Source organism: Fukomys damarensis, unplaced genomic scaffold (genome assembly GCF_012274545.1).
Source record: "Fukomys damarensis isolate Sample0158 unplaced genomic scaffold, DMR_v1.0_HiC HiC_scaffold_18, whole genome shotgun sequence".
Taxonomy (NCBI): Eukaryota; Metazoa; Chordata; class Mammalia; order Rodentia; family Bathyergidae; genus Fukomys; species Fukomys damarensis.
Window position 1 is genome coordinate 17168802 of NW_022900930.1, and position 25609 is coordinate 17194410.

The 25609-nt window shown below is 37.8% G+C and overlaps 1 protein-coding gene across 5 annotated transcripts in view; it reads right to left on the reverse strand.

The window, feature by feature from the left end:
- Mtus1 (microtubule associated scaffold protein 1) overlaps positions 1-25609 on the reverse strand; it is a 137065-nt gene that overhangs the window by 26205 nt on the left and 85251 nt on the right. For 4 of the 5 annotated variants that reach the window (XM_033765397.1, XM_019207146.2, XM_019207147.2 and 1 more), the window contains one exon: positions 5793-6007. In XM_033765397.1, coding sequence (XP_033621288.1) covers positions 5793-6007 — 215 coding nt within the window. Of the gene's footprint in view, positions 1-5792; positions 6008-22039; positions 22408-25609 lie in introns of those variants that run through there. The other variant, XM_010621780.3, reaches the window with a different exon arrangement.

Consider the following 25609-nt stretch of genomic DNA (forward strand, 5'->3'; position numbering starts at 1 on the left):
CATTCATCATTGGGATCTTGTACCTTTACATGACAGGTCTTGGTTCTCATTTTTTTCCTTATCTCTGTCCTCCCTTCACCCCCTCCACCTTTCCCTATTTACAAAGACTTTGCTTCCATTTTTTCCTTTTCTCTCCTTTTCTTTCCTTTCCCCTACCCCTCCCAATTCCCCTAACACCTTTAGACCTTTTCTTCCTATTTCACATTATCAATTATGCAATTTGAATCTTATTTACACTTCTAGTTTTTCACACCAGAGAAACTATTTGGTGTTTACACATGTGTGTCCTATTTATTTCACTTAAGAGTATGTCCTCAATGTGCATCCATTTTCCTATAAATGACTCTAGTTTCTCATTCTTTATGGCTGAGTAGTGCTCCATTTTATAGAAAAAACACATCTTCTTTATCCCAGTCTCCAACGGATGGGCAATTAGGCCGTTTCCAAGTTTTAGCTATTACAAACTGTGCCGCTATAAACATGGGAACACATATATCAATGCTTGATTTTTAAATACACTATATTAAGTTGTTCTGAAATCACAAATCTGTGAGCCCAACTTTTAAAAATAATAAGTAGGACTGGGAGTGTAGCTAGGATGGAACACTTCCTATCAGGCACAATGGACAATTTTGTAAAAACACTATTGTTTTATAACAAGTGTCACCAGGTAATATTTTTGCTTTTTAAAGGGGCTTAGGGGATGAGGCAATTCTCTCAACTCTACTGCATACAACCATTCTACCCTCATTATCTCAGAAGCTTTTCACATACTCTGGTCACTGCCATTTGCAGTCAAGAGAGAGAGAAGCCTGTGGTCACTTCTCACTCCTGTCTCCATGGAATGTGCAAAAATCAGTCAGTTCTCCCTTCATAATGCGTCTTGAATCTATCGTACTTTTTCTCTTAGCCTCCACTTTAGCCCTGATCCTCACCAACCCAGTCCTGGACAGTGAACAAGATCTCTCCACTTTTCAGAGGGCTCTCATGTTATTATTCCTTATTTTTTTATGCATATAAATTCCCTTACTCAAAAAGAACTCTCACTGAGTAGACAGAAAGCCAGAAAATACTGCTAGGGTGTAGCTCAGTGACAGAGTGCATGTTTAGCATACTCGAGGCCCTGGGTTCAACTCTCAGGAGCACACAAAGTCACCATGGACCTGAATCATCCAGCTCCTGTTCCGACTCCCAGCCTCTCTCTCCTGTGCAAGTCACAAGCATCATGTGTATCCCACTCCCCTGTCAATTCACAGTCCCTGGATGCCTCACCTTCTTTACCTGACCCATTATATAAACTTTCTAGGAATATTAAGTATCAGTCAAAGATACCATCCCCCTCCCCAAATGCCTAGAAAGGACATTTATCCTTCTGGACTGGTTGGCAACTTATTATTCTGTACCAACCAAGCCTTTTTCACAGTATACGCTATTTAAAAAATGTAAAATACTTAAGATGTGGTTGCTGCTTTTAAGAAGCCATGGTGGAACTGAAATGGCCAGACCAAATTCTTTGGTCATCAAACATAAAACCTCATTTGAGAAGCAGCAGTACAAGATAACAGAAAAATGAGGACTTTAAAAATGATCCTAATGGAAAATGTTGACCACCACGCCCACACCCTAATAGACATGGACTGAGTATTTCTGCTTGACTTTGCTGGTAGGTTGCCCTTTAAATGTACGCATCATTTACTCATAGATGATAAAAAATATTTTGTCAGTTAGATACTGATTCATTGTTTCTTCTAATTCACACACTCCCAGTTAGGGTTTCTGTCTTAGATGATAAATCCTTTATAGTCCAAACAACAAGTTTATTTGATTCTTTGTATTATAACATGCAGAATCCCACACAGTATGGTAAAATAGAAAGGTAGAAATCTAGAAAGCTGTTTCTTTACTCATGCATCAAAAATATGAAGTGCTCCATGAAAAGAATGGATTCACCATAATTCAATTAAGCGTCTCTGGTCACAGCACTTAGCCTCTGGCTGCCATCCCATCGCATGCCTGGATTTTGCCGGCTACTGAATATCAGCAGCGGCACAAGAGCCACACGAGATAGCTCAGAGTGGCTATGCCTGACCTCCTCCCCACATGGTGAATCCGTCAGTACGGCCACTATTTTTGGTCCAAGACAGTTTTAAAATAGACGGTTAGTGTCATTCAAAATTCTCCTTGGATTAGATGCTACTCTAGTTTAGACTCCATTTACCAAACAAAAATTTTGAGGCCCTTTGAAGAATTAAGTTAGAGGTATGCGGAAGACCTCGGTCCCATTTAATACCTAGAAACCCACACAGAGCCTGTAGGAAGACTCTGGCCTCACCACCACCACACGCTGTCCTCCTTGGCTGTCTGTGTAGAATATCATTCAACTGTGTTAGGATGAACCAAGAATTAGAAACGAAACTAACATTAGTGTGTCCTCTGAGAAACAGAGAGAGACAGAAGCTTCCCACACTGATATGATTATCAGCACCTGTACATAGTAACATGTGCTTGTGTCACAGTTATTAAACAGACTTGCAACAGAAGGAGCAAGGATCGTTCTCAGATTCCCTATAATCAAACATTTTTGCTCATAATCTAATGACTCAACATCATTTAGAAAAGGTTTGCAATCAGAGGATCACACAATAGTTACACTTTTATATTTTATACACATAAAATACATGCACAAGTGATAATAAAGATCAGTATGTTCAATTTTTTAAAATTATCACAGTAAAAGACACATTGCCACTAATCTCCCTCGAGACCCACCCCTCTCTTCCAACCATCCCATCATTCTTGCCCCTTTTTTAAGTCGTTCTGAAAGTGCTTTTCTTCGAGTGCCTTTAGTCGCACTGTCATGGCTGCTTTGATGCACTGAACTGGTTCAAAACATTTATCTTTCATGGTCCTTTTGACTCGGGAAGAGCCAGAAGTCACACCAGATCTGGTGAGTAAGGTGGATAGGACACAGTGCGATGTTTTCACGAGCCTGCCTTTCCACTTTTCCACTCCAGGAGCAGAATTCAATAATTTTTTTAAATCACACCGTGCAAAGACACTCACAAAAGAGCATTTCCAGAGCTGTTTCCAGACAGTAGCAAGAATGTGATAAATGTGACTAAAGTGAGGAAGAGTATTTCAAGTGGGATTAATGACTGTGTCTAAATTTTTTTTTAAATTAAACACTGTTTTTTACCATACCACGTAGACACATACAATGTGTGTGTATATCTTCACACATTCCAAAGTAATGATTTTGAAAGAAGTAAAGGATTCAAGGAACTTTTTAATTGTTTAACTTTACTTCAGTCATGTCATTCCCTTCAAACCATTGTATAACAGTACCCTGTACACATCCCTCTCAGGATAGCCAACCCAGTGAATTTTTAACCCACTGTTGGATCAATTTAAAACAGTAAGACTGCATATAGTGTGGAATGTTGATGCCACACAAGGTACTTGGAGACTGGAAGATGCCCGAGGAGTAGACGACTGTCTTTCATCTCAAATCTGTCCCTGGGTCTTTGGCCACGAAAGGGCAACAGAAGGCAGGACCCATTCCTTTACTTACTTTGCATATTTACTTCGGTTATATAATGAATGAATCTGTGTAAATTAAATGCAGGTACTGATGTGATAATGCTGAAGAAAGATCTATATATGTAAGCATGAGGCCACAGCAGTAGCCCAGTAACAGTGTTTAAACAAGGCAAAAACATGCAGGAAATTTTGAGTTCATGAAGTCCTACCCTGGAGCTTAAGTCCTAGTCTTCCTCTTGCCTGCTGTTTGATGTTTCTTGATAATTCTATGCTTCAGATTTTCTTATTGACAAATTCTAATTCATTGTGATTTTGTTGTGGAACAAAGTAAGAATATCTGATACTTAGAAAATAGTCAGAAAATGTTAAATTCCTCTATGTCTCCTCAATCTCCCAAATCCAAAGTCCAACAGTTGGATAGTGAACGTGACAATAAAAAGGGTACTTGGTGTCAGATTACAGAGCTTTCCATTCCACGCCATAATCCAGTGTATTCAAAACAAATATGTGACTTCCATATATAATTTAAATCTTCCCAGTAGCCACAATTTTAAAGTTAAAAAAGAGGAAGCAAACTTTAATATTTTACTAAACCCCAAATATATACAAAATATTTTCATAGTCAACACAAAAATTATCAAATACATTTTATATCTTTAAAGAATTCTCTTTGAAATCCATGTATATTTTATACTTACCACACATCTCAGTTTAGACTGATTACATTTCACATGCCCAATAGCCTCCCTAAGACTAGTGGCTATGATAGACAGATCGGCTGCAGACAATGGAGTGTTTAATCAGAAGAATAGAATGCTTTGGAAAGATAAAATTGTCAGCAGTAGTCAGGTATGGTGGTGCATGCTTATAATACCAGCACTCAGGAGGCTGAGGCAGGAGGAGTTCAAAACTAGCCTAAACTACATTGTGAGACCCTTCTCAAACAAACAAACAAAACTTGTTAGCAGTGCATGGGACAGATTATAGGAGAGAAATGGTACAGCATAAAGAGTAGTTTAGCTAGGTGTGGTGGCAAACACCTGTCATAGGCTGAGGCAGGACTGCTGTAAGTTTGAGGTCAGCCTAAGACTGGTCTGAAGAAGACAGACATCTGTAGGAATGACCAAAATCAGATGAAAAGAGGAAATGCTATGGGTCAAGAATTTAGAGGATCCAATGATTGATTTCATGTGGGAATCAAAGGACAGGAAAGGGGTCGTTTTTGTTTTCCAAAAATATGGGGCTTTCAGACTGTACCATATAACAAAACAATTGGCTTATCTCAACATGCACAAGGCACTGGGTTGGATCTCCAGCATCACACATGTGCGCACACACTGACAAAACCACAAAATATTCATCAAATATTAATCTAACATGATTATTGGCCTGGTATCTCCCCAAAGGCACAGAGCAAACCTCACTGACTTCTGTTTCCCCTCCCTAAACAGCCCCATCACAGGAGTCTCTGCCTGAAATCAGTATATGTTTATTGTACTGAACTATAGAACAATTGGAACCATTTCCTTCTACCAAGATGCCATACATATCCAGCTCTAAAACTATGATTAAAATATATCTGAAGAGCTCAAGTTATACTCCTATCTCAATTTCCCTATTAGAAAATTATAGTTTTTGTTGCTATGTCTTTTCTCAATGAAATTTAATCAGTTTCCTGAAATAACATTCCTGTAGAATATCAGAGAAGAGTAAGTAAGCAAAGAAAATCTGCTTTGCTTTTGTTGTACCACAGTTTATTTTAGGAATGGATTGAAAGTGAAGAGTCCCAGATCTGATTCTGGGAGTAAGCTCAAAAAGAGTTCTTTGATCTATAATCAACTTCATTTTTCAAAGCATTAAATTAAGTGTGATATGGAAAGCTACATATAGTTAGACCAAAAAAGTAATAGTATTGCAAGGTTTAGAGGCATATAAAAGTACCATAGGAAAAAAATAGAGAAAAAAAAAAGTACCATAGATAGTCATATCTTCCCTGTTAAACTTTTAACTGAGAGACCCTAGGGGAGAAAAAGGGGTACTAAGAAAATGTTCCCATCACAAATTTCTGGAGACTGACTGGGGTATGAAGTGAGCAGAAAAAAGTAGAGTTGGATAAACCATACCTGATCTTTCAATCATTAATTTACACATATTCATGAGACAGGGGTGTGACCGCTGTGCCCCCTTCAGCTATCCCGTGGTGCCCCAGCTGCCACCCCAGAGCGAGCCTCCCCACAGGGTTCAACCCTCACCTCTGACAGCAGGTGTTGGATCACAACTGTTAATGCTTCCAGCTTGATGTTGCCGCGGGAAAGAAGCTGCTTGAGCTGCAGGATAAATCCACTTTGGCTTTCACATTTCGTTTTATACTGAGCCAGTTCAAGTGCTTTTTCAGAGGACAGCACATCTGGAGACGTCTGTGTCTGGATGCATAGACTCCTGGGATTCTTTTGCCTGCCCTTTTCAACTGCAAGAGGAATGAATGCAGCACAAAGATATGTGAGGTTAATTCTTATAATCACCACCACATGGGTTTAAAACCAACTGGATAAGCCACAGAAATGCATTTAAGTTATGTTTATGTAAGGAACTCATATGGACAAAGACCAGAGTGGATCAAAGACCTAGATGTTGGAATTCATAAACATTATAGCCTTAGTTCTAACTTTCAAAGATTTATGTGAGGAAAGAGAATTTTGCACATGAAACAAATACACTTAGCAGCCCAGAAACATGAAAAGGGTATGGAAAATGTTGATTTCATCATTTTTAAGGTTTCCAGTTAAATTGGCAGAGACATCTAATTGTGACTACTATTTTGACCGTCTGATCACATATGCAGAAAAGAATACTTCTCACTCAACGTTTTCTAAAAACATCTCATCCTTTGATTGCTGATGGCCTGGTCATTACAAAGTTTAGTAGTGCAGATGTGTCATTATCTTATCTTTCATAAATCAACACATACATTGAGAATTCACTCACATCATTTTGCTCTTAACTTTAAATTCATGGTCAAGAGTGCAATGGTGTGAGACCCTGTCTCAAAAAACCAAAATATTATCATTAAAAGATGGAAATAAAGTGGTTGCAGATGGGGAGGGGAGGAGGGGGTGAAGGGAGGGCAGGGACAAGGGAAAAAAATGAGAACCAAGACTTGTCATGTAGAGGTACAAGATCCCAACAATGAATGTAACTGTACTGTATCCCTAAAATGTACCAATAAACTCAATTAAAGCTGAAAAAAATAAATAACAGAGCCAGGTGTGGTGCACACCTGTAATCCCAGCACTTGGGAAGCTGAGGCAGAAGGATCGCTGTGAGTTCGAGACCCACCTGGGCTACATAGTGAGTTCCAGGTCGGTCTCAACTACATAGTGAGACCCCATCTCAAAAAACCAAAAATAAATAAATAAAGAGCGCAATAGTGTGACTATATATATTATCCCACTTTCTATCAAATACAAGCTTTATTCATTTTTCCCCACAAGTAGTAATAATGGGTGAAATATTTTTAACAGCACATGCTAATGCTCCAAACCCATCTAAGGTGTCACTCAATGAGGACTATTCACTTCTCATGCTGTCATACCCGAAGAAGAATGCTGCCTTGAAAAACTGTTCTGTGTTGGAACCGTTCTAAGTGTCTCAGTTGCTTTAAATATCAAACAGAATTGGAAACAGGAAACAAACAGCTTCACTTCTTATAATAAATAGGCCAAACACAAGAAACTAAAATTTTAAACTATTTCCATATTCTGACGTGCATTTTCTGTGGCATCCACACTCTGTGGTGACAGAGATCTAAGAAAGACCTTGTGAGCAGTCAGGGAAAGTCTTCTGTAGTTTTTCAGGGAGACATAACTCATGGTCATGATTACTTGAAAGAAAATAAACAAAGAAACTTTAGTATTCATGTCCGAGAAACAATGGCAAAACATAGTCAATATTCTAATTATAAGAAAAAGGGCTGAATGAGAAAATAGATTCATTCATAGGAAAATGGATACATATTGAAGATATACTCCTAAGTGAAATAAATAAGTCACACATGTGTAAATACCGAATAGTTTCCCTGGTGTGAATAATGTGCAATAATACATAAGATCCTAATATGATTACTGACATTTTGAAATGGGAAGAAAGGAGCTAAAGGTGTAGGGAAGGTGGGATGGGTAGGGGAAGGATAATAAGGGAAAAGAAAAAAATGTGAGAGAATGAAAAGGTGGAAATAAAGTGTTTGTAGATGGGGAGGGGAGGAGGGGGTGAAGGGAGGGCAGAGGTAAGGGGAAAAAATGAGAATCAAGACTTGTCATGTAGAGGTACATGATCCCAACAATGAGTGTAACTGTACTGTATCCCTAAAATGTACCAATAAACTCAATTAAAGCTGAAAAAAAGAAAAAGAAAAAGGGCTTTTGTTTCGTATGGCTGCTTTATATGGTTAGACAACTTATATTTGTACCACTATTTGATAATCCTCAGTTCTAAAATGGCTAAAATATCCTTTGTGTTTATTAATTCTTAAAGACATAATTTATCCATTATTTACTAGTAGTTTTCAAGTTGTTCACTAATACTTGCAACTTCCTTAGTAGATGGAGGAAATTTTCAACTTAATATCGTCATAATATTACAATCCAGAAGAACCAGTTATTACAGATTCACTATATTAATGAAAAAATCTACATCCTTGACAACTTTTCAAGATATCTGTGGTTGGTATTTTTTAATGTCATTTCCTAAATACTCTAAGAAACTGTATTTGTGACATAATACATAATAATAATTACACAGTTTTCTCAAGTGCCACCTCCACCCTGTTTATCCTTTGAGACTGTCTGGTTCTGTTGTGAGGCAAGATTTGAACTCAAAATCCTCCTGCCTAAGCCTCTATAAAGGTGCTGGGGCCACAAATGTGTACAATCATACCTAGCTTCCCCCTCTTTTGACCTCACAGGACCCTAGGTAAGGAAGGCCCAAGGAGTAAAAGAACAACCCAAGGCCTCTGACAGTTTCTAGTGCTCACACCCTTGGGGAACCGGATTAGAAAGATAATGTATCTCTAGATTTTAAAAATATGGTATAAACATAACAAATATTATTTTGAAATATTCAGGTTATATATGCCCATCAATAGACGAATGGATAAAGAAAATATGGTTTATATACACAATGGAGTACTACTCAGCCACAAGAAGGACGACCTTAGTCATTTGTAGGAAAATGGATGGATCTTAAGATCGTAATGCAACATGAAATAAATTAGTTACAAAAGGTAAATCTCTCATGATACTGCTAACATGAGAGACTCTACATATAAATAATTTAAAGACCAAAATAAAGAAACAGCCATGTTGAGAACCAAGGAAGTAGACTCTGCAGAGATAGGGAGAGTGGGGTTGTGAGGGGAGTAAACATCATCAAAATGCACACTCTCCATGCTGAATGTAATCACTATGTATCGCAAACATGTACGGATGAAAATATTCAGGCTAGATGTAAGTTCCTTGTCTTTACTGATGTCACTGTACAATATCCTTTCAAAACTTAATTTATGTATTTACACATTGCTGTATACTTTCTTGAATCTATATTAATGTTTGATTCCAGAATTTTTATGCCTATTGATGTTATTTAACACAATACAAGAGTTTTTAAATTGTCCGGGTATAATTATTTGCAAAATCTGAGGCTGAATATTTTACATTGATATTTTCAAAGAAAATATTCTTTAAGACTCTTGCTTTTTTGCTTACAAATGTATGACAAAAATATTGCAGAATGCATATAAAAGTATTAACAGTGTTTACCTTTTCAGGTTAAGGAACAGAAATCAGATGGATAAACTGCCCTCAGAAATTTTTTTCAACTTTTGTATCAAATTTTGTATTAAAATTTGAATAAATATGTTCACCCATTGGTTAAAAATTATAGAGATGACTTGAATTAAAAATGTAAATAAAAATTTTAAAAGATGGCTCAAACTGATTCTGAACGATTAAATCCTTATACAATGTTTAACCATCAAGAAAATACAATCTATTTAGAATTCTTTGGGTAATCTGTACAGGAACCTAAACACCACCATCTTGTTAGCAGCTCAAAATAGATTTACAGTTAAGGAGAAAGGAATACGCTGGCTTATTCTTCTTCTAGGGATGTATGTCTCCAACTGTACAAAGTGCCCTCTACCTGGAGCTGGAAAAGTATGCTGTGACCTCCATCTTCCCGGCCCAGATGCTGTGCTCCCCCGGGACAAAACTGCAGTCCATGGTAGCTGATGACCCAGTTTGTGCATTCTGCCCTCTCCTCACTCCTCGTTCAACCAAAAAGCAGAAACGTTGCAAAAATCTCCAGCAGTGTGCAATCCCCTAAGGCTCATATAAGTAGCCTACTTCATAATACAGAAGACCCATGGGTTTCCCTTAAAGCCCTTGGGATTTATTATTTACATGAATTTAGCATAATAGAAACCACACTTTACTCTTCTATCCTTACACGTCCTTACATACTAGGATATTACTGTTTTGATAATGCAGCTGTATTTAAAAGTCTAAACTCTTTTATTATATCTACTAAAAGAACATTGCTAATTTCAAAGAATCAATTTAATCAGAAAACTTAAAATGCCATGTTAACTTCTATGCCCATTCAGATTTCTCTCAACATGATACAGTAATTACCATTATCACTTCTGATCCAACCTCACTGGGATTCATTCTAATGAAACTGAAACATCCATCAATAAAACAAGTACTGAATCAAAGATAATTGCCCACTTAAAAAACAGCTAAATAACTCTTCGCTCTCTTTGTTCTTTCCACTCAGAAATCTCAGTAAGTTTAAAACTAGCCCACAGAACTGATTTATCATCTACTTACAGAAACTGGGTAAAGAGAAATAGGTGCATTTTTCAGGCTCAAGGCACTCAGACAGATGAATCTCCATCTTATTATCAAAAACCATTTTTAAGAGAGATTTAACCACGAAGCCATAGACGAACCATGATCACAAAGACAGTCGGCATTCTAAGGCCAAATAGCTGTACATTTATTGAATCTGGCTTTCCAAAATATGAAGATCAATTTAGACACATGATTATTGAGAGTTTGCCTTGGGTTCCATGAAGTACAGAACAAAACTCCGAATTCAGTAATCAGTGTTGTAGTCTTATCGGCCCATGCTCACTGACCTGTTTATTCATCAAATATTTATCAACATGGAACACAACAGCATTACTGAGGGTGACAGACCTGCCCCGGGGCCTTGAAAGTGAGGGAGGCATCACACAGGAGGGTGGGATTGCATAGGGAAGCAAGGATTTCCCTGTGTTAATTTCTTCCTGATCCTCCCCGGTATCAAAGGTGCTGGCACTGAGTGCTATGTGCTTTCACTACGTGCTGCATTGAAAGCTAACATTTGTCATCTAATATAAAACACACATAATGAATTCAGAGGCTGACCAGAAGATCAGACCCGAAACTGGGGGCCAGAGGGAGGCCAGGAAGAGGCACTTGAGGGCCTGTGGCAGTGAACAGGCAGGGAAAGGGGCACGTGCCTACGAAGTAGGGCAGGAGTGTGTGGCCACGTGGAAGGGAATGAAAAAGAAACAAGAATTAGGGTGAGTCATGTGCATGTACCAACCCTCATGATCATGTACTATAAATATTTTCTAATAAAAAACAGAACTGTAAAAGAAAAAAAGAGGCATCCAGGGTGAGTCAAAGGCTTTCAGCAAGGAAATAATATCAGGAGGAAATTAGCAGGAGGGAATGAGGGTGAAAGGAGAAAAAGAGGCAGAGTTTGGGGCAGGCTGCATATGGAAGGTGTTAGGACACTGTCTAACACTGCTCCTACTCTCCAAAAACAGTCTATTCTAAATTCGCCTGTTTCGCTAATTTAGTCACCTGCCATGTAATTTTCTCCAAGTACAACCTGTCCTTTATTTCTTGTTGTCCTGAAGATTGCCCTAAACAGTGGGAACATATATACTTGCTAGTTATATAAATATAATAGTGAAGCCATGGTAATCTGTACAACCTTACTATATATTTTTTAATAGTTATTTTTCTTACTTTTCTTGTTGCTGGGACAAAATACCTGACATTGTATCCCTGGTCCCCAAAAGACTCATGCACATCCCTTTATGCAAAAGGCATTTAGTCCATCTCTAAGAACTGTCAAAGTCCTAACAGTTTCAGCATTGATAAAAAGTCCAAGTCCCAAGTCTCCTCTGAGACTTAAGGAAACCCTTAACTGTTAGACCCTGTACAAATGAAAAGATAGTTAAACACTTCCAGTGTTCAATGGCACAAAACAGATATTACCGTTCCCAAAGGTACAAATAGAGGGATACAAAGGAAGTCCAAACTCTAGCAGGGCAAACATTAAACCCTGTAGTTCCATACACAGCATCTAAGGCAATCTGTGGCATGTGAACTCCAAAGGGACTGGATGTCTCCCGCCTCTACGGCACTGCTGGTGGTTGTAGCTCCCTTGGCTTCTCCCCTGGGACAGCTCTGCTCCTGCCTTGCAGTTTTCCTCGGTGATCCACATTCCTGGACTTTCCAAACTTCTGCGGTCTCCACTGCACATCTGGCTTCACACACTGCCCTCTCAGGGTCACAGTGCTCGGCCTCCCAGGCTTTCTTCCGATATCTAGATGGAAGCCTTCCTGACCCCACAGCTCTTGCATTCTGCAAGCATCTAAAACCAGCGCTACATCGATGATACCAGTGTCTGCTGCCAGCTGGAGCAGTAGCCAGGCTTCCTTCTCTCTTGGCTGTAGGGGTCAAGTACCCAGATCACTGAGCACTCTGAACCCAACCCGTGGAACAAATTCTCTAGGATACCAACATTCTCGAACATGGTGCTCTGGGGATCTCTTCTCAAAGCAAAGTCTTTCTCACCTTTGTAACTCTGGCACCGCAAAGGCTGTAGTACTGCTGGTTCTTTTGATGTCCTTAGCTATCTTTTCTGTTGTCTTCTTCTGAAATACGTGCATTTTTTTCTTGTTAGACTTTTCAGCAACCGATTTTTCCTGTGTTCCATCTTTGCACGCCACAACTTTAATGGAGCTCACTTTTGGGCCAAACTCACAGCATTTTAAATCATTTTGCTGGAATCTTTGCTCTTGAGTCTCAAACCTGGCTAAAAGCCCCCAACAGTAGCCATGCCACTGCCTCAACATTAGAATACCTTGAAATTTCTTCTGCAACATTAGTCTGCCACCCTTAGTCTCAGGAAAAAGTATATGGATACAAGCAAAATGCAGACAAATTTTCTGCCAAGCCATAATACACATCATTCAGAGTCCAACAGCCAATGCAGTCCTTCTTCCCAGAAGAAACTTCCAGAGTCTGGTCTGTACTGGTAGGATTTCTGTCAGCCTTCTGACCCTTTGAGCTCTGTCCAGAATCTCCCATCAAGTACAGCCTAAGGTGTTCCAACTCTACTTTTTCAGCTGGTATCTCTGAACCTTTCCAAACTCTTCCCAAAAGCCAGTCCCAAAGGCTCCTGAACCACATAGTCAGGTACAGTCACAGCAACAACGCCACTCTCTGGTACCAAATTCAGTCTTGATTTCTTTTCTCGCTGCTGAGACGAAATTGCTGACACCCCAAGTTAAAGGAGGTAAGGTTTATTTAGCTCATAGTCTGTAAAGGTTTCAGTTCATAATCAGCTGGCTCCAAGGCAGGGTGGATGGCAGACAGGCATCACAAAGGAGAAACAGTTCACGTCAGGCAGAAGGTAGCAAAGCAAGCAAGAAGGCAAGAGACCCAACAAGCACCTTTCTGTCCCATACACTATATCCAGGCTACCTGGATTAGGGAAATGTCAAACTAATCAGTGGACTCATTTAGTAACCACCCACATGGTACCATGAATCACTCACACTCTCTCGATACAGCCACCTCTGAAAAAGCCCCACCTATGATTACATGAAGCTTTGGGGTTATATCTAGATACAACCATAACATTTACAAAATACTACTTTAAATTTATATAAAGCCTGCTAGTATTCTTTTTGATATTTGTTTACAAAAAGTTAATCATAATCACAATTTAGGAGCTATGTCTAACATTTATCTATTTCTAGGCAGATCTACTATTTATTTACTATGGAATATTTCAAGCTCGGCAAAGCACAGTAATGAGTTTTTAAAACATCTAACCCAGCAGTTCTTGGGATGGAGGGGGGATCTAACACCTTAGTATTTAAATTTTACATTATTACATTGGCAGAGTTTTTTTTGCAATGACTTGTATTATATTGTAACAGGTTTGCTTCTTTTTTTCATTTGAAAAGTAGGTTAGAAGATAGAAGCCAAATTCACATAAAATTACTGTTTACAATTAGTTATGGTTACAAATTTTTTCTAGGGAAAAAAATAACAGTCTAAACTTTCCCATGTAGCTGGCACAAATATAAGACAAATTCTCATGTATCTCAGACAGACGACCAATTAAAAATAAGGGCTGGGGCTGAGGAGTTAGCTCAGTGGTTCTGGCACCTGCCTCACAAGCACAAGGGCCTGAGTTTGATCCCCAGTTCCCCCCCCAAAAAAACAAAACAAAACAAACAAACAAAAAAAACAAAAAACAAGGGCTAATTAAAATTTACTTCCTTGAGATTTACTTTAAGAAGGCATTACCTCTTTCAGTTAAATGGCTTCTAAATAATCTAAAAGTCTATATAGCTATGTTAATATTTAGATTTGTTTCAGGCCTAAAGGAACATATAAAAATGGAACACACAAAAATTTTTAAATAGGATTTTATATTGATATTGAATACTTCAAAAGTATTTTCACTCTAACCATGTAACAAAACTTTCATTGAGAATATAACTTTTATTTTTTTATTTTTAAAAAATTTTTTTCGGTACTGGGGATTGAACTCAGGTCCTTGTGCTTGCAAGGCAGGCCACCGAACCTCTGAGCTAAATCCCCGGCCCCTACTTTTATTTTTTTATTTTTAAAAAATTTTTTTCGGTACTGGGGATTGAACTCAGGTCCTTGTGCTTGCAAGGCAGGCCACCGAACCTCTGAGCTAAATCCCCGGCCCCTACTTTTATTTTTTTAATTGGAGCTTTTATTTTAAATTAAAAAGAAGAATAAAACATGTAACTACAAATTCCCATTGATAGTCACAAGGTGCTCTTTCATAAACAGAAGCAACTGGTACTGACTTTCCCTCTTTATTACTATTGAGACTATAATTTCCTTTCCTAAAGTATTAAACAGCACTCTTCATTTGGACCTTTGTTCTTTGTTGTGTCTTAATGACGACTGACTTTACCAATTTTATTAGATACCTAAAAAAAAAAACCAACCTACTCAGTGTATCAAAGCCTGCTTATGCCAACCAGATTTCTTTTAATTTCACCAGTGACAATATACATTGAACTGTCTGTATTAATTCAACACATGAATACAAAACCAAAAATAATATCCTGTCACTGGTCATAATTGATTCCAAAAGAAGAAAAGGTTTATAGGGTTCTTCTTGCAATTACTGCCTCCAGGGCATGTATTATTTTGTAATTTTAAATGCCGCCTTTCCTGCAGTTCTCACATCTGGAGCCAGCCAGCTCAGGGGAAGCCCAGGTTACTGCAAGTGAGGCCACATCCTGTGGGCTGTCACTCCCCAGCTACAAGTGGCAGCCCCCACCCTCATGGTGCATTGCAACTGGATGCCTGTTAACAGGGCTCTGCACAGAGCAGCATGGTTGAATCAAGGCACAGAGACATAAACCTGACTGCGGAAAAAAACATCCTCCAAATAGAACCAAGTGGATAAATAAAACAAAACACGTCATTATTGTGTATGAAAGGCAACAGAGTATTTTATGATCAAAAATAAATCACAGCAGCCATTCAAAACATTTGACAATAGGAATGTCTACAGAGCAAAGAGCAAACAGAGAGTACCTTTCTCAAAATACTAACACAAGGAAACACAACTGAAGAGGAAAGTGCCTATAACACTGGTGGCCAGGGACCAACAGGAAAAAGGCAAATCTCTCACTTTTTGGAAAAAGTCTTACTTTTCCCCAGAGCTATATAATTTCTGATGTTATAAAAAGGACTTTCATGTGCTAAAAAATAATTATTACCTAAGATGAATACAGAAAAAGGATATTCACCATTAGATACATTTTAAAGCATACCTGTTGTTTTCTTTTCACCTAAGAAAACAATACACATATACTATTAGTGAAATAGTTTAGCCCCAAAATATGCTTCAGAGGTTACAAGAATAGCACATATTAGAGTGAATTTCTATGAACCAAAACTCAAGCAGAAAGAATATTTTAATTTTTCGAATTGGCATTTACTATATCTATAGGTTACCATATTCTTCCAGTGTCAGCCGATCAAAAAAATATCATTACACTTTCCATTCTAAACCTTAAGTTTCACTTTTGTGTGCTACAGATACTATATCATAACACAATTTACTGTAGTAAAACTATCTGAAATCTGTCAAATTAAGATGTACTGGCTATCTTTTTTATTGAGTTTATTGGTACATTTTAGGTATACAGTACAGTTACATTCATTATTGGGATCTTGTACCTTTACATGACAGGTCTTGGTTCTCATTTTTACCCCTTGTCCCTGCCCTCCCTTCACCCCTCCTCCCCTCCCCATTTATAATATTTTATTTTCATTTTCTCATATTTTTTCTTTTCCCTTATTACCGTTCCCCTACCCCTCCCACTTTCCCTACACCTTTAGCCCTTTTCTTCCTATTTCACATTGTCAATTATCTCATTAAGATCTTATGTACTATTATAGTTTTTCACACCAGAGAAACTATTCAGTATTTACACATGTGACTTATTTATTTCACTTAGGAGTATATCTTCAATATGTATCCATTTTCCTATAAATTAATCTAATTTCTCATTCTTTATGGCTGAGTAGTATTCCATTTTATAGAAAAACCACATCTTCTTTAACCAGTTTCCAACTGATGGGCAAATGGGCTGTTTCCAAGTTTTAGCTATTACAAACTATCTGGCTATCTTTTTTGAACATCTAACATTGAGAAATGTATCTACATAAGATAAAATATATTGTGAATAAAAAGTCATTTGACATTAGATTGCCTTCTTAAATAGAATGCTGTAACTGTGAAAGAGCAAATTTTCCTGTCATAGCAAAGCTGTAACTACAAGATCGCCTTAGCTGTACCTTAGTATCAAACTATGACAAAACCGTTTTAGTATTCCATTTGTAACACCAGTTCTTGGAAAATGCCTATCAATGTGACAATGGACCCAAGAAATATTCAAGACTGCTTTCAAGGAAGCCAAAAAGAGGAATTTTGATTCATATAAGATAACAAAGGGTTAGCAGAAGGCTGTATGTCATATGTTGGTTGTTTGTTTGTTTTTGGCAGGGGGGTTACTAGGAATCAAACTTAGGACCTTGCATTTGCAGGCAGATGTGTGGTGCCACTGAGGTAGATCCCTGGCCCTTTGCTTTTTTCTTTTTCTTTTTGTTGTTATACAAGTTATTCTTGAACTTAGTCCTTTAAATTCTTTTGCATTCTACAAATGAGTAAATCTTTTCTTTTTATACCAAATTGTAATACATGTTTTAGTGAAAGTTTTCTATAATGGTTTCAATGACTTCTATATTTTGTACCATGAGAGAAACATGAGAGAAATTGAATTGTACTGCCTCCTTAATAGTGCATAAGATACCCACCATAAATGCAATACTAATAAATTAAGTACATATATAAAAGCCACATCTGAGTTGAAAACATTTTTCTCAATGCATTAGTTTAAAATGGAAAATTCATTGAAGTGACCAAAGTCAAATAATAAGACTGTCTTGCATTCAAACAATAAAATAGCTTGAAATTTTAATTTAAATATGGTAATTATACCTAGGTAATCACCTCCTGATCCTATTTTATATCAGATAGATGAACACCAAGACCAGTTTCAAGATTTGACTTGTTAAGTAGTACATTTCCTTCATTTATAAGTAGCCAATAACTGCTTCTGAGATGTAACTGTTTTGCCTTCTCTCAGGTAGACACTATAAAATACAGGCATGTACTGCAGAGACTAGAGAAGTCAAACCCTCAATTTCCCAGACTCTCTTGTAAGTAGAGATAGCCACGTGATCGGGATCTAACCAATGAGATGTAAGCTTAAGTGATTAGGTAATACCTCACCCTATGTTTCTTTTCCTTCCTGAAAAAGCCATTGTGAGATTATGAGGTAAGAGTCATGAAATTAGGGCTAAGAAAATAGCACAGATGTAGATGCTAACACTGATGATACTGAACATTACAGCTTCTCCTTAGGTGAAACAGATAAGCTACTTAGTTAAGCTGAGGTTTTTCTGCAAAGCAACCCTACTTGATAATTTTAAAATGGAATACCAAATCCAAGAACATAATTCGATTAATTTCATTCTAATGAAACAAATTTATTCACATTCTGCCTGATACTTATTGAATACCTAGTCAAACGATTCTCTTTAGTGCTGCTTTAAGTACAAGAAAGCATTTCATTCTGATACTACATCCATCCACCTTGCTATAGTAATCATTTTTAATCCAGCTAGCTCAGCAAAAATAATTTTATTTCTTAGTGTAGTAAATCATTCTGAGTCAGTGAGAACATTAACTCTTTGAGGTTCCATGTCAATATTCATAAGAATTAACATAGGTATTTCCAGCTTGAAGGAAAACGATTCTAAGTGGCAAGGAATATTTCCACTTAGAAAATTCTTTTCCCTATACTGACTTACTACAAAATTGGAACCAATGTGTTGGGAACTTTTCTGAAATATGTTAAGGCTAATATTTCAATGAGAAGGATGGTTGCTAGCTCTTGGTCAAGTTGGTGAAGTCACTTCTGGGCTTCTCAGAAGACCACTCCCTTAGTCCTGACATCCTGCAGTATCACACGAGACTTCTGACTAATTCACTCTCTTTCTCTTCACCCTTATTTCTGGCAGGTGGGGATTACATCCTGGATCCAACAACGCCTTTTGTCAGTGGGTGCCACACAGTGACAGTATCCCAGGGTGTGCGGTGCCTGGGACACAGGTTCCCTGTTCTGTGCTGCTGTGAGTGCTAGCCCCTCTTTCATTACATTATCTGCTCAGAAATATCATAATTCTTTGGTGTCTTTGAAGAAACCACCCTGTCCTTCACCTCTGGGCTTTCCCCAGCTACATTCTTCGAACACTTTATTTCTCAACTAATTCCACATATCCTGAAGACCCAACTTAAAACACACTTCTTTTGGAACACCTGGATAAAGGCCACTCCACGTGCACAGAGGCTCCCAGGGTGCCAGTCCACACCTGACCATGATCACCTGATGGTGTGTGCATGTGTATGTGTGTGTGTGTGTGTGTGTGTGTGCGCACGCGCATGTGTCTGTCTGTCTCTGGCTCTGTTAAATTGTAGGCTGGGCAAAAGCGGGGCCATATAGAACCTAGTCCTAACCACATTCTAAGCACATAGCCCTGTGCCTGGCACATGTCAACAGGTATTTATGAGAAAAATGAGTAAATCATGAAATGTTAAAAGCAGTTTAGAAGCACACAAAAAGCTGGTGACATGGGCCAAACATAAAACCCTTCAGATATCCCAGTCAATACAATAGGGCTGCATGATATTGATGGCAATATCTGGTCATTTTTTACTAAAAGAATAGTGATTTCAAACGTTATAACCAAAATGTATGAAGTAGGCTAATGACAGGAGGTAAAACTGAATAGAAATTACAAAGGATGAAGTCTCAGCTTCTTGCAATTAATTGGCTGTGGATAAATGAGGACAAATAATAATTCAGAGATGTTTGAACTTTGATGTTCAGATAAGGGAGAAACATGCTGTCATGGAGGAGAATGAACTGGATTTAGGAGATAATTAGATAAGATGGATTTCTGGTGTGCCAATACACCCAGCGTTTGAAAACCCACAGCCAAGGAATTCATAAAATTTGAGGATAAGAGTACCTTGGAAAGCATCTCATCTGACTCCCTTATTTTGTAGCCCTATGCTGCTAGGTGAACAAAATCATTTTCCTAGTTCCTAATAGGTCCAAGGCTCCACGCAGAGCAGCATGGTCCCAGGACTCTTGGAATCCAGGACAACAGTTCTGATACTAAAGCAACAACGCCACTTTATTTACTAAGAATACAAACAAGTCACGATTCACAGATCATTTAGACAAAAGTAAATGCAATGGCTTCAGTATTCAGTTTGGGGGAGATTTTTTGGACCTTAAAATTACATAACATGGACAGAATCACAAAAAAGTCTTACAGGGGAAAGCAGAACTCTATGCTTTATATAACCTTTAAATATTTCCCCATACAAAACCCTTTCTCCATCACTACTTTTCTCTGCGTCTAAAAGAAATACAGCAAAACTCATAACCAGAAAAACTTATAAGCCAAAAATTCTGAACGTAAGTCAGAGGTTTTAGTTTAGTTTCTGTCACTCACTGTAGGCCCTTGGGCAAGTTAGTTCATTTCTCCGGGGCTTGGACTTCCTAGTAGAAAATAAGGTAGATTTGACCACTGCTGTATGTATTCTGCTCTAAAAATCATGACTGCTGTCAAAAAAAATTTTTTTAAAATTCTTAAATTCGGAATGTGTCTAAACTATTATAACTCACAGTCTTCTGTCTTGTTCATGCGCTCTTGAAAAGCTGTCTGCTTCACAAAAATACTGCAAGCAACTTAACATGTCAGATAATAGGAGGTTGGTTAAATGAATCATGGCTCACACAACAGTGGGATGTTATAAGGCTATTAAAAAGAATGAAATACACAAAAAACTCTTGAGTCTTAAAAGACAAGCTATAGAAGAATATACTTTATGCTTCCATTTCTGTATAACAAAAAAGGGCACAAAAGTCCTACATAGGTTTCCACGTGATTAGAAAAATCAGGACCCCCAAGAAACCATGAGAAAGGGGGTCTGTAGGGAGGGCTGGGAGGCTGTGCTAGGGAAGGCTCACTTAGGACTGTGTGACTCTCTGTAGTGTTTTGATATTCTTTTTAACATGCAGCATGGGCTACATTATTTTAAAAGGAAAAATTAAGTCAACACTCTTCTACATCGTATGAATTATTACAAAGATGCAGCACCCTTTCATTGTTACTTTCGCCCACTTTTTGGTCTTTTACGGGGGGAGTGATGAGCTTGCGTGCAGAGGCTCCTCTGCCCCGGAGCTGCACCCACAGCCTCCGCCGTTTTATTTTCTAAGGTTGAGAAAATGAGAGTGGCATTTGGGTTGGCAGAGGAAGAGCCGCTGTTTACTTCCTGGCTTCTCTCCTTTACTTTCATCTGTCGGCTCAGCCCCAGAGGGAAAGGCTGGCAAACTCAAACGACAGGTCAAGGGAAGTTACGAAACTTAAGAAAGAGTGCTGGGAAAATGAGAATTATCCTACAGAGAAAGGAGATGCCTCTGGGAAAATGAAAAATCAGTTTGATGGAAAAAAAATCACTAGGGACAGAGATGAGCCAAATGAAAAACAAGACACATGCAAGCTGACAAATACATGAGACAGAAAACAATACATTTACATCCCTATTAACCAACCCTACTGTCAACACTAACCAGCCCCAAACCAAATGCACTCTAGTTTTCTTGGAATAAAATCTACTTCACTTGCCAAAGCTATAATTATCATGTAGAATAAGCAGCAGCAAGGTGAGAACAGCAAATCTCCTAAAGTGAGCAGGCCGGTTTATGTGTCCCTGAAATACACACTGGATTTATTTCCATCTTAGGCACCAAAATGACAAGCTGATAGAAACATAAATGTCAGGGGTGGCAGTATTTTGTAACTGCAAATATTTTTACTATTGTGACTTAAAAAATTAATTTGTGGTCCACAAACCTGAAGGTGTTTTATTTCAGGAGCATTTAGAAATCAGAAATCTTATGGCTTATTAAAATAATTTAAAAAATCAATCTCAATAACTTCATAATAAGAAACTACAGAAACTCTCTTATCTTTTTTAATGGAAAGAGAATTATTATTTCTTCATTTGCTTGAGGTCCTAGTTCCAAAATCACCTGAAGTCAAATGGAATTTAACAGGTGACTTTTACAGATTTGATTGGTGACAGAGAAAAGCACCTGCGAATACTAAGGTAACAATTCTGCATTACACACACACACACACACACACACACACACACACACACACACAGCCTCTCTGCTCACACACAGAGCACACTCTCGTCTTTTTTTTTACACACACACACACACACACACACACACACACACACAGCCTATCTGCTTACAAACAGTGCAAGCACTCTCGTGTGCAGAAAACACAAGAGCAAACTGCTTATTTCCTCCCCAGTTAAACCTACTTCTTTCAGTAGAGAGAGCCTTATTTTCCCGACTCTCTCCTTAGAAATACAGTAAACATCTGCAAGTTAATTCAGATGCCCCTATGCAATACAAGGCAGAAATCTGAGCAAGACTAACCTGTATGGAAAATAACAGTGCTTTTCCTAAACCCTGAAGGAAGCCGAAGATTCCGAAGTAATCCTTTGGCAGTCAGTCGGACATGAATGGTGGATAAGGAGAATTTGGGAGACAACAACATGTCTTCAGAGCAGGAGGGATGATTCCACAGACGAAGTAGCGTCCACGCACTCACATGCTGTCTTTTTAAACTCAATAGTCTTCAAAGCCAAGAAGCACATCAAGAGGAAACATGCCTACTTGGCTCATGTCATTACAGCAGAGTCACAAAAGCAAAGCAAAACAAAACAAAGCAAAACAAAAAAACCAGAGCTATCCAAGGGCTTCTGGTTTTCATTCCCAGATGTTGACAAAACAATGCTCTTCCTCTGAGTAAGATCGCCTCTTAGCAAATCCAGAAGCGTGCAGCCTCTGAGTGACATCACACTGTACATGAGATGCTGTGCTTCTCATCAGGGATGGGAAAGGGGAGGAGAAAGTGGGTGTCTCGGGAGCTTTATATAACAGCCAGTAACGCTGCAGATCCTGCAACTCCTGGAAAATCATTAAGGGAAATCAACTACCTCGTGTGCCAACTTAGCATTAAGGAAAAAAAATAAGCTTTCTTTAAATTAATCTGTGTTGATTTAAATTTTTTAAATCTGGTAATTCAAACCAATAGCATTGAGTATATTTTTTTCAGATAATTTTACCTATAAACCTGACACTTTGGATAAAGACAAAACAAAAACCTTAAAGCAACAGATGTTCTCCATCTTTCATAAAATTTTTATTCTGTTTAATGACAGATTGATAAAATGTTCATCTTTAATTGTTACATGCTTAGGACTTCACTAAATATCAACAATAAAAAGTTAAGATGCTGGGCATGGTGGCATGGGCCTGTAATACCAGCAATCGGAGAGGCTGAATCAGAATTTCAAGTTTGAGCCCAACTTGGGCAACTTCGTAGCTTAGCAAGACCCTGTCTCAATACAAAAAATTAAAAAAAAATTTTTTTTAAAGCTCAGTGCAAAAGCTCTGGGTTCAGTCCCTAGTACTGGAAAAAAAAATAGGTTATGCAATTTCTCTACCAAATTTAGGATAATAATAGTTTCAGAGGAATAGTCAATCAGACAGTGCAGTGAAGACTACACTTACTGCATTTATAAGACCATCAGGTGGGCTGGGATACCCCTCAGGGAATAGAGTGCCTGCCCACCTAATATGAGGCCAGATTTCACCTCCAGCACCAAGAGGGGGTGGGAAGAGCATCAGGTGCTCTGTTCTATGATCTTTTGAGACCAGGAAGATGGGCAGAATATGGCTATGAGTATCTTTTATTGTGATCTATTAACCTTTATTTCAGTAGAATGGTTTGTAAAAGTATATTAAAATATGATGGCCAAAACCAAACGAAGTTGGAAGATAAACATGGATATAAGAAAATTAACACTTAAGAAAATTAACCATGCTCACTTAAGCAAAACCAATTCCACTGAACCAGGAATAGCCTTAATGTGACAATTTTTTAATTTAAAATGTACAACAAAACAATTTTTAAAAATGATCAGTGCTTGTTTCCAAGATTTACTAAAAATATTAATTAGAAAAAAATGCAGAAATTGTTAACCATAAACAATCTCATCAAATGCTGTTAAGATAGAAAAGAAGTAGTTATTCTTTCAGTAATTCTACAGAATGTCTAGATTGTGAAGAGAGGAGGAGAGGTAGGAAAGGAAAATGTGAACAAATCCTCTTCCCTCTTCACTCAGCACCCCACAGCTTGTCACTCTGGAAACTGTCAACAACGGAAGTACACCCAGTAACCTTTCCATGGACCCTGTGAGAACACAACATGTTCACACAGTGAATCCTCCAAACACACTGCATCCATGACAACAAAAGCATAAATCTTCAAGGGATTAGTCAAGAAAACCTACCTTTAAGTGCTCTTTCTATTTATTATAGTTTATTATTTTTTAAAAATCCAAATACCTTTCCCCCAATTTTCAAATATTAAAAAATATTATAACCTCCTACTATACACCAAAACCATGTAAGAAATCAAGATATCAATCTGCATCAGAACCACAGAATAAAATCAAATATTGCTATTATTACAAATAGACACATCACAATCAGAATAACAGGTTTTGGGGGGTTCTGATTTTTTTGGAGGGTGGGGACTTTGTTAATACTGAATTATCCCTGTCAAAAGGGAAATCCTTTGGCAGTCTAGTCACCAATTATATTCATTAAAACTAACTTGAACTACACTAAGTTATTCCATGTACATTAAGAATATTGCTATTAATGTTCTTTTTTAAAACAGCAGGTCAAGAAACTGAAACAAACAGAAATAATGCCAGTGAGAAAAATTCAGAAGTCAAACTAGTACTTGTTTGTCTAATAAAGTTCACATACAGATGTAAAAAGGTATAGCCAGGTACAAGAAGTGCTCCTTTCAATTCTTTTGCAAATATAGTTTGCCCCCTGGTGGCCATGAAGAAAGCTAATGCTTACAATCTATTACTCTAGGCTATACACCATACATTCATTTATTCATTTAACCAAATAAGTAGTTCTTTTAAAGCCTCAACTACTTTTTATAATAAATACTAGGAGGATCAAAGGATAAAACAAAACTGGTTCAAAGAAGTTTTTTTGTTTAATTAGCTCTTATCACTTCTATACTATCTATAGATTCTGAAATTATACTAAAAACAAATGGGCAAGAAAGTATCAGCCTTACTATTTTACAAAGCCTTAGTTTGATTTAAGTAAATATAGTAAGTATTACCAAAGACATAGGGTAAAAAAAGGGGAAATTTTGGTGCTTAAGATGGAACAGTTTATAATTATAAAAATTCGACATAAGGGCTTATGAAATGCAGCAAAGCTTGTTAGGATAAGTGAAAAAATAAAACTGATTTCAAATTTTACATAATGTACGATGTCAACTTGAAATACAGTAAAGAATACTGAAGCAAATACACATAACAAAACTTCAGCAATACTAGGGGAGATTATTTTTCTTTGTTATATATTCTTGTTGTCTTTCCTCTTTTTTTTTTTTTTTAATAGAGATGTCAGGGAAGGAAAAAATAAACTTACAGTAAGTTTAAACATTGAATTGTTTTACAGAAAGCCTACAACACAAGTTGAGTTTGACACAGGTAAAGGGAAACATTATGTGCGGGCCGGGAATTTAGCTCAGTGGTTCTGCCGCCTGCCTTGCAAGCTCAAGGTCCTGAGTTCGATCCCTGGTACCCCCCCAAAAAATAGTGAAGTCTTATAGTTTATATCTAAAATATCTCCCAAAAGTTTCAGTGTGTTTGGATCATGGGGTGCTATACTAATCAGTAAATGCATCCAGTAAGGCATTCAGGACTTCACATGCTGTTGAGAGGTGGGGCCTGACTGGAGAGTTGGGTCACTGAGGGCATGATCTGGAAGGGTATAGTCTTGCCCCAGATTCCTCCATTTTTTTCTCTCTCTGCTTGCTGGCTGCCAACAATCCTCCACCAGACCTTTCCACCGTATCTTTTCTGTCTTAAGAGCCAATCAACCATGGACTGAAATTTTGGA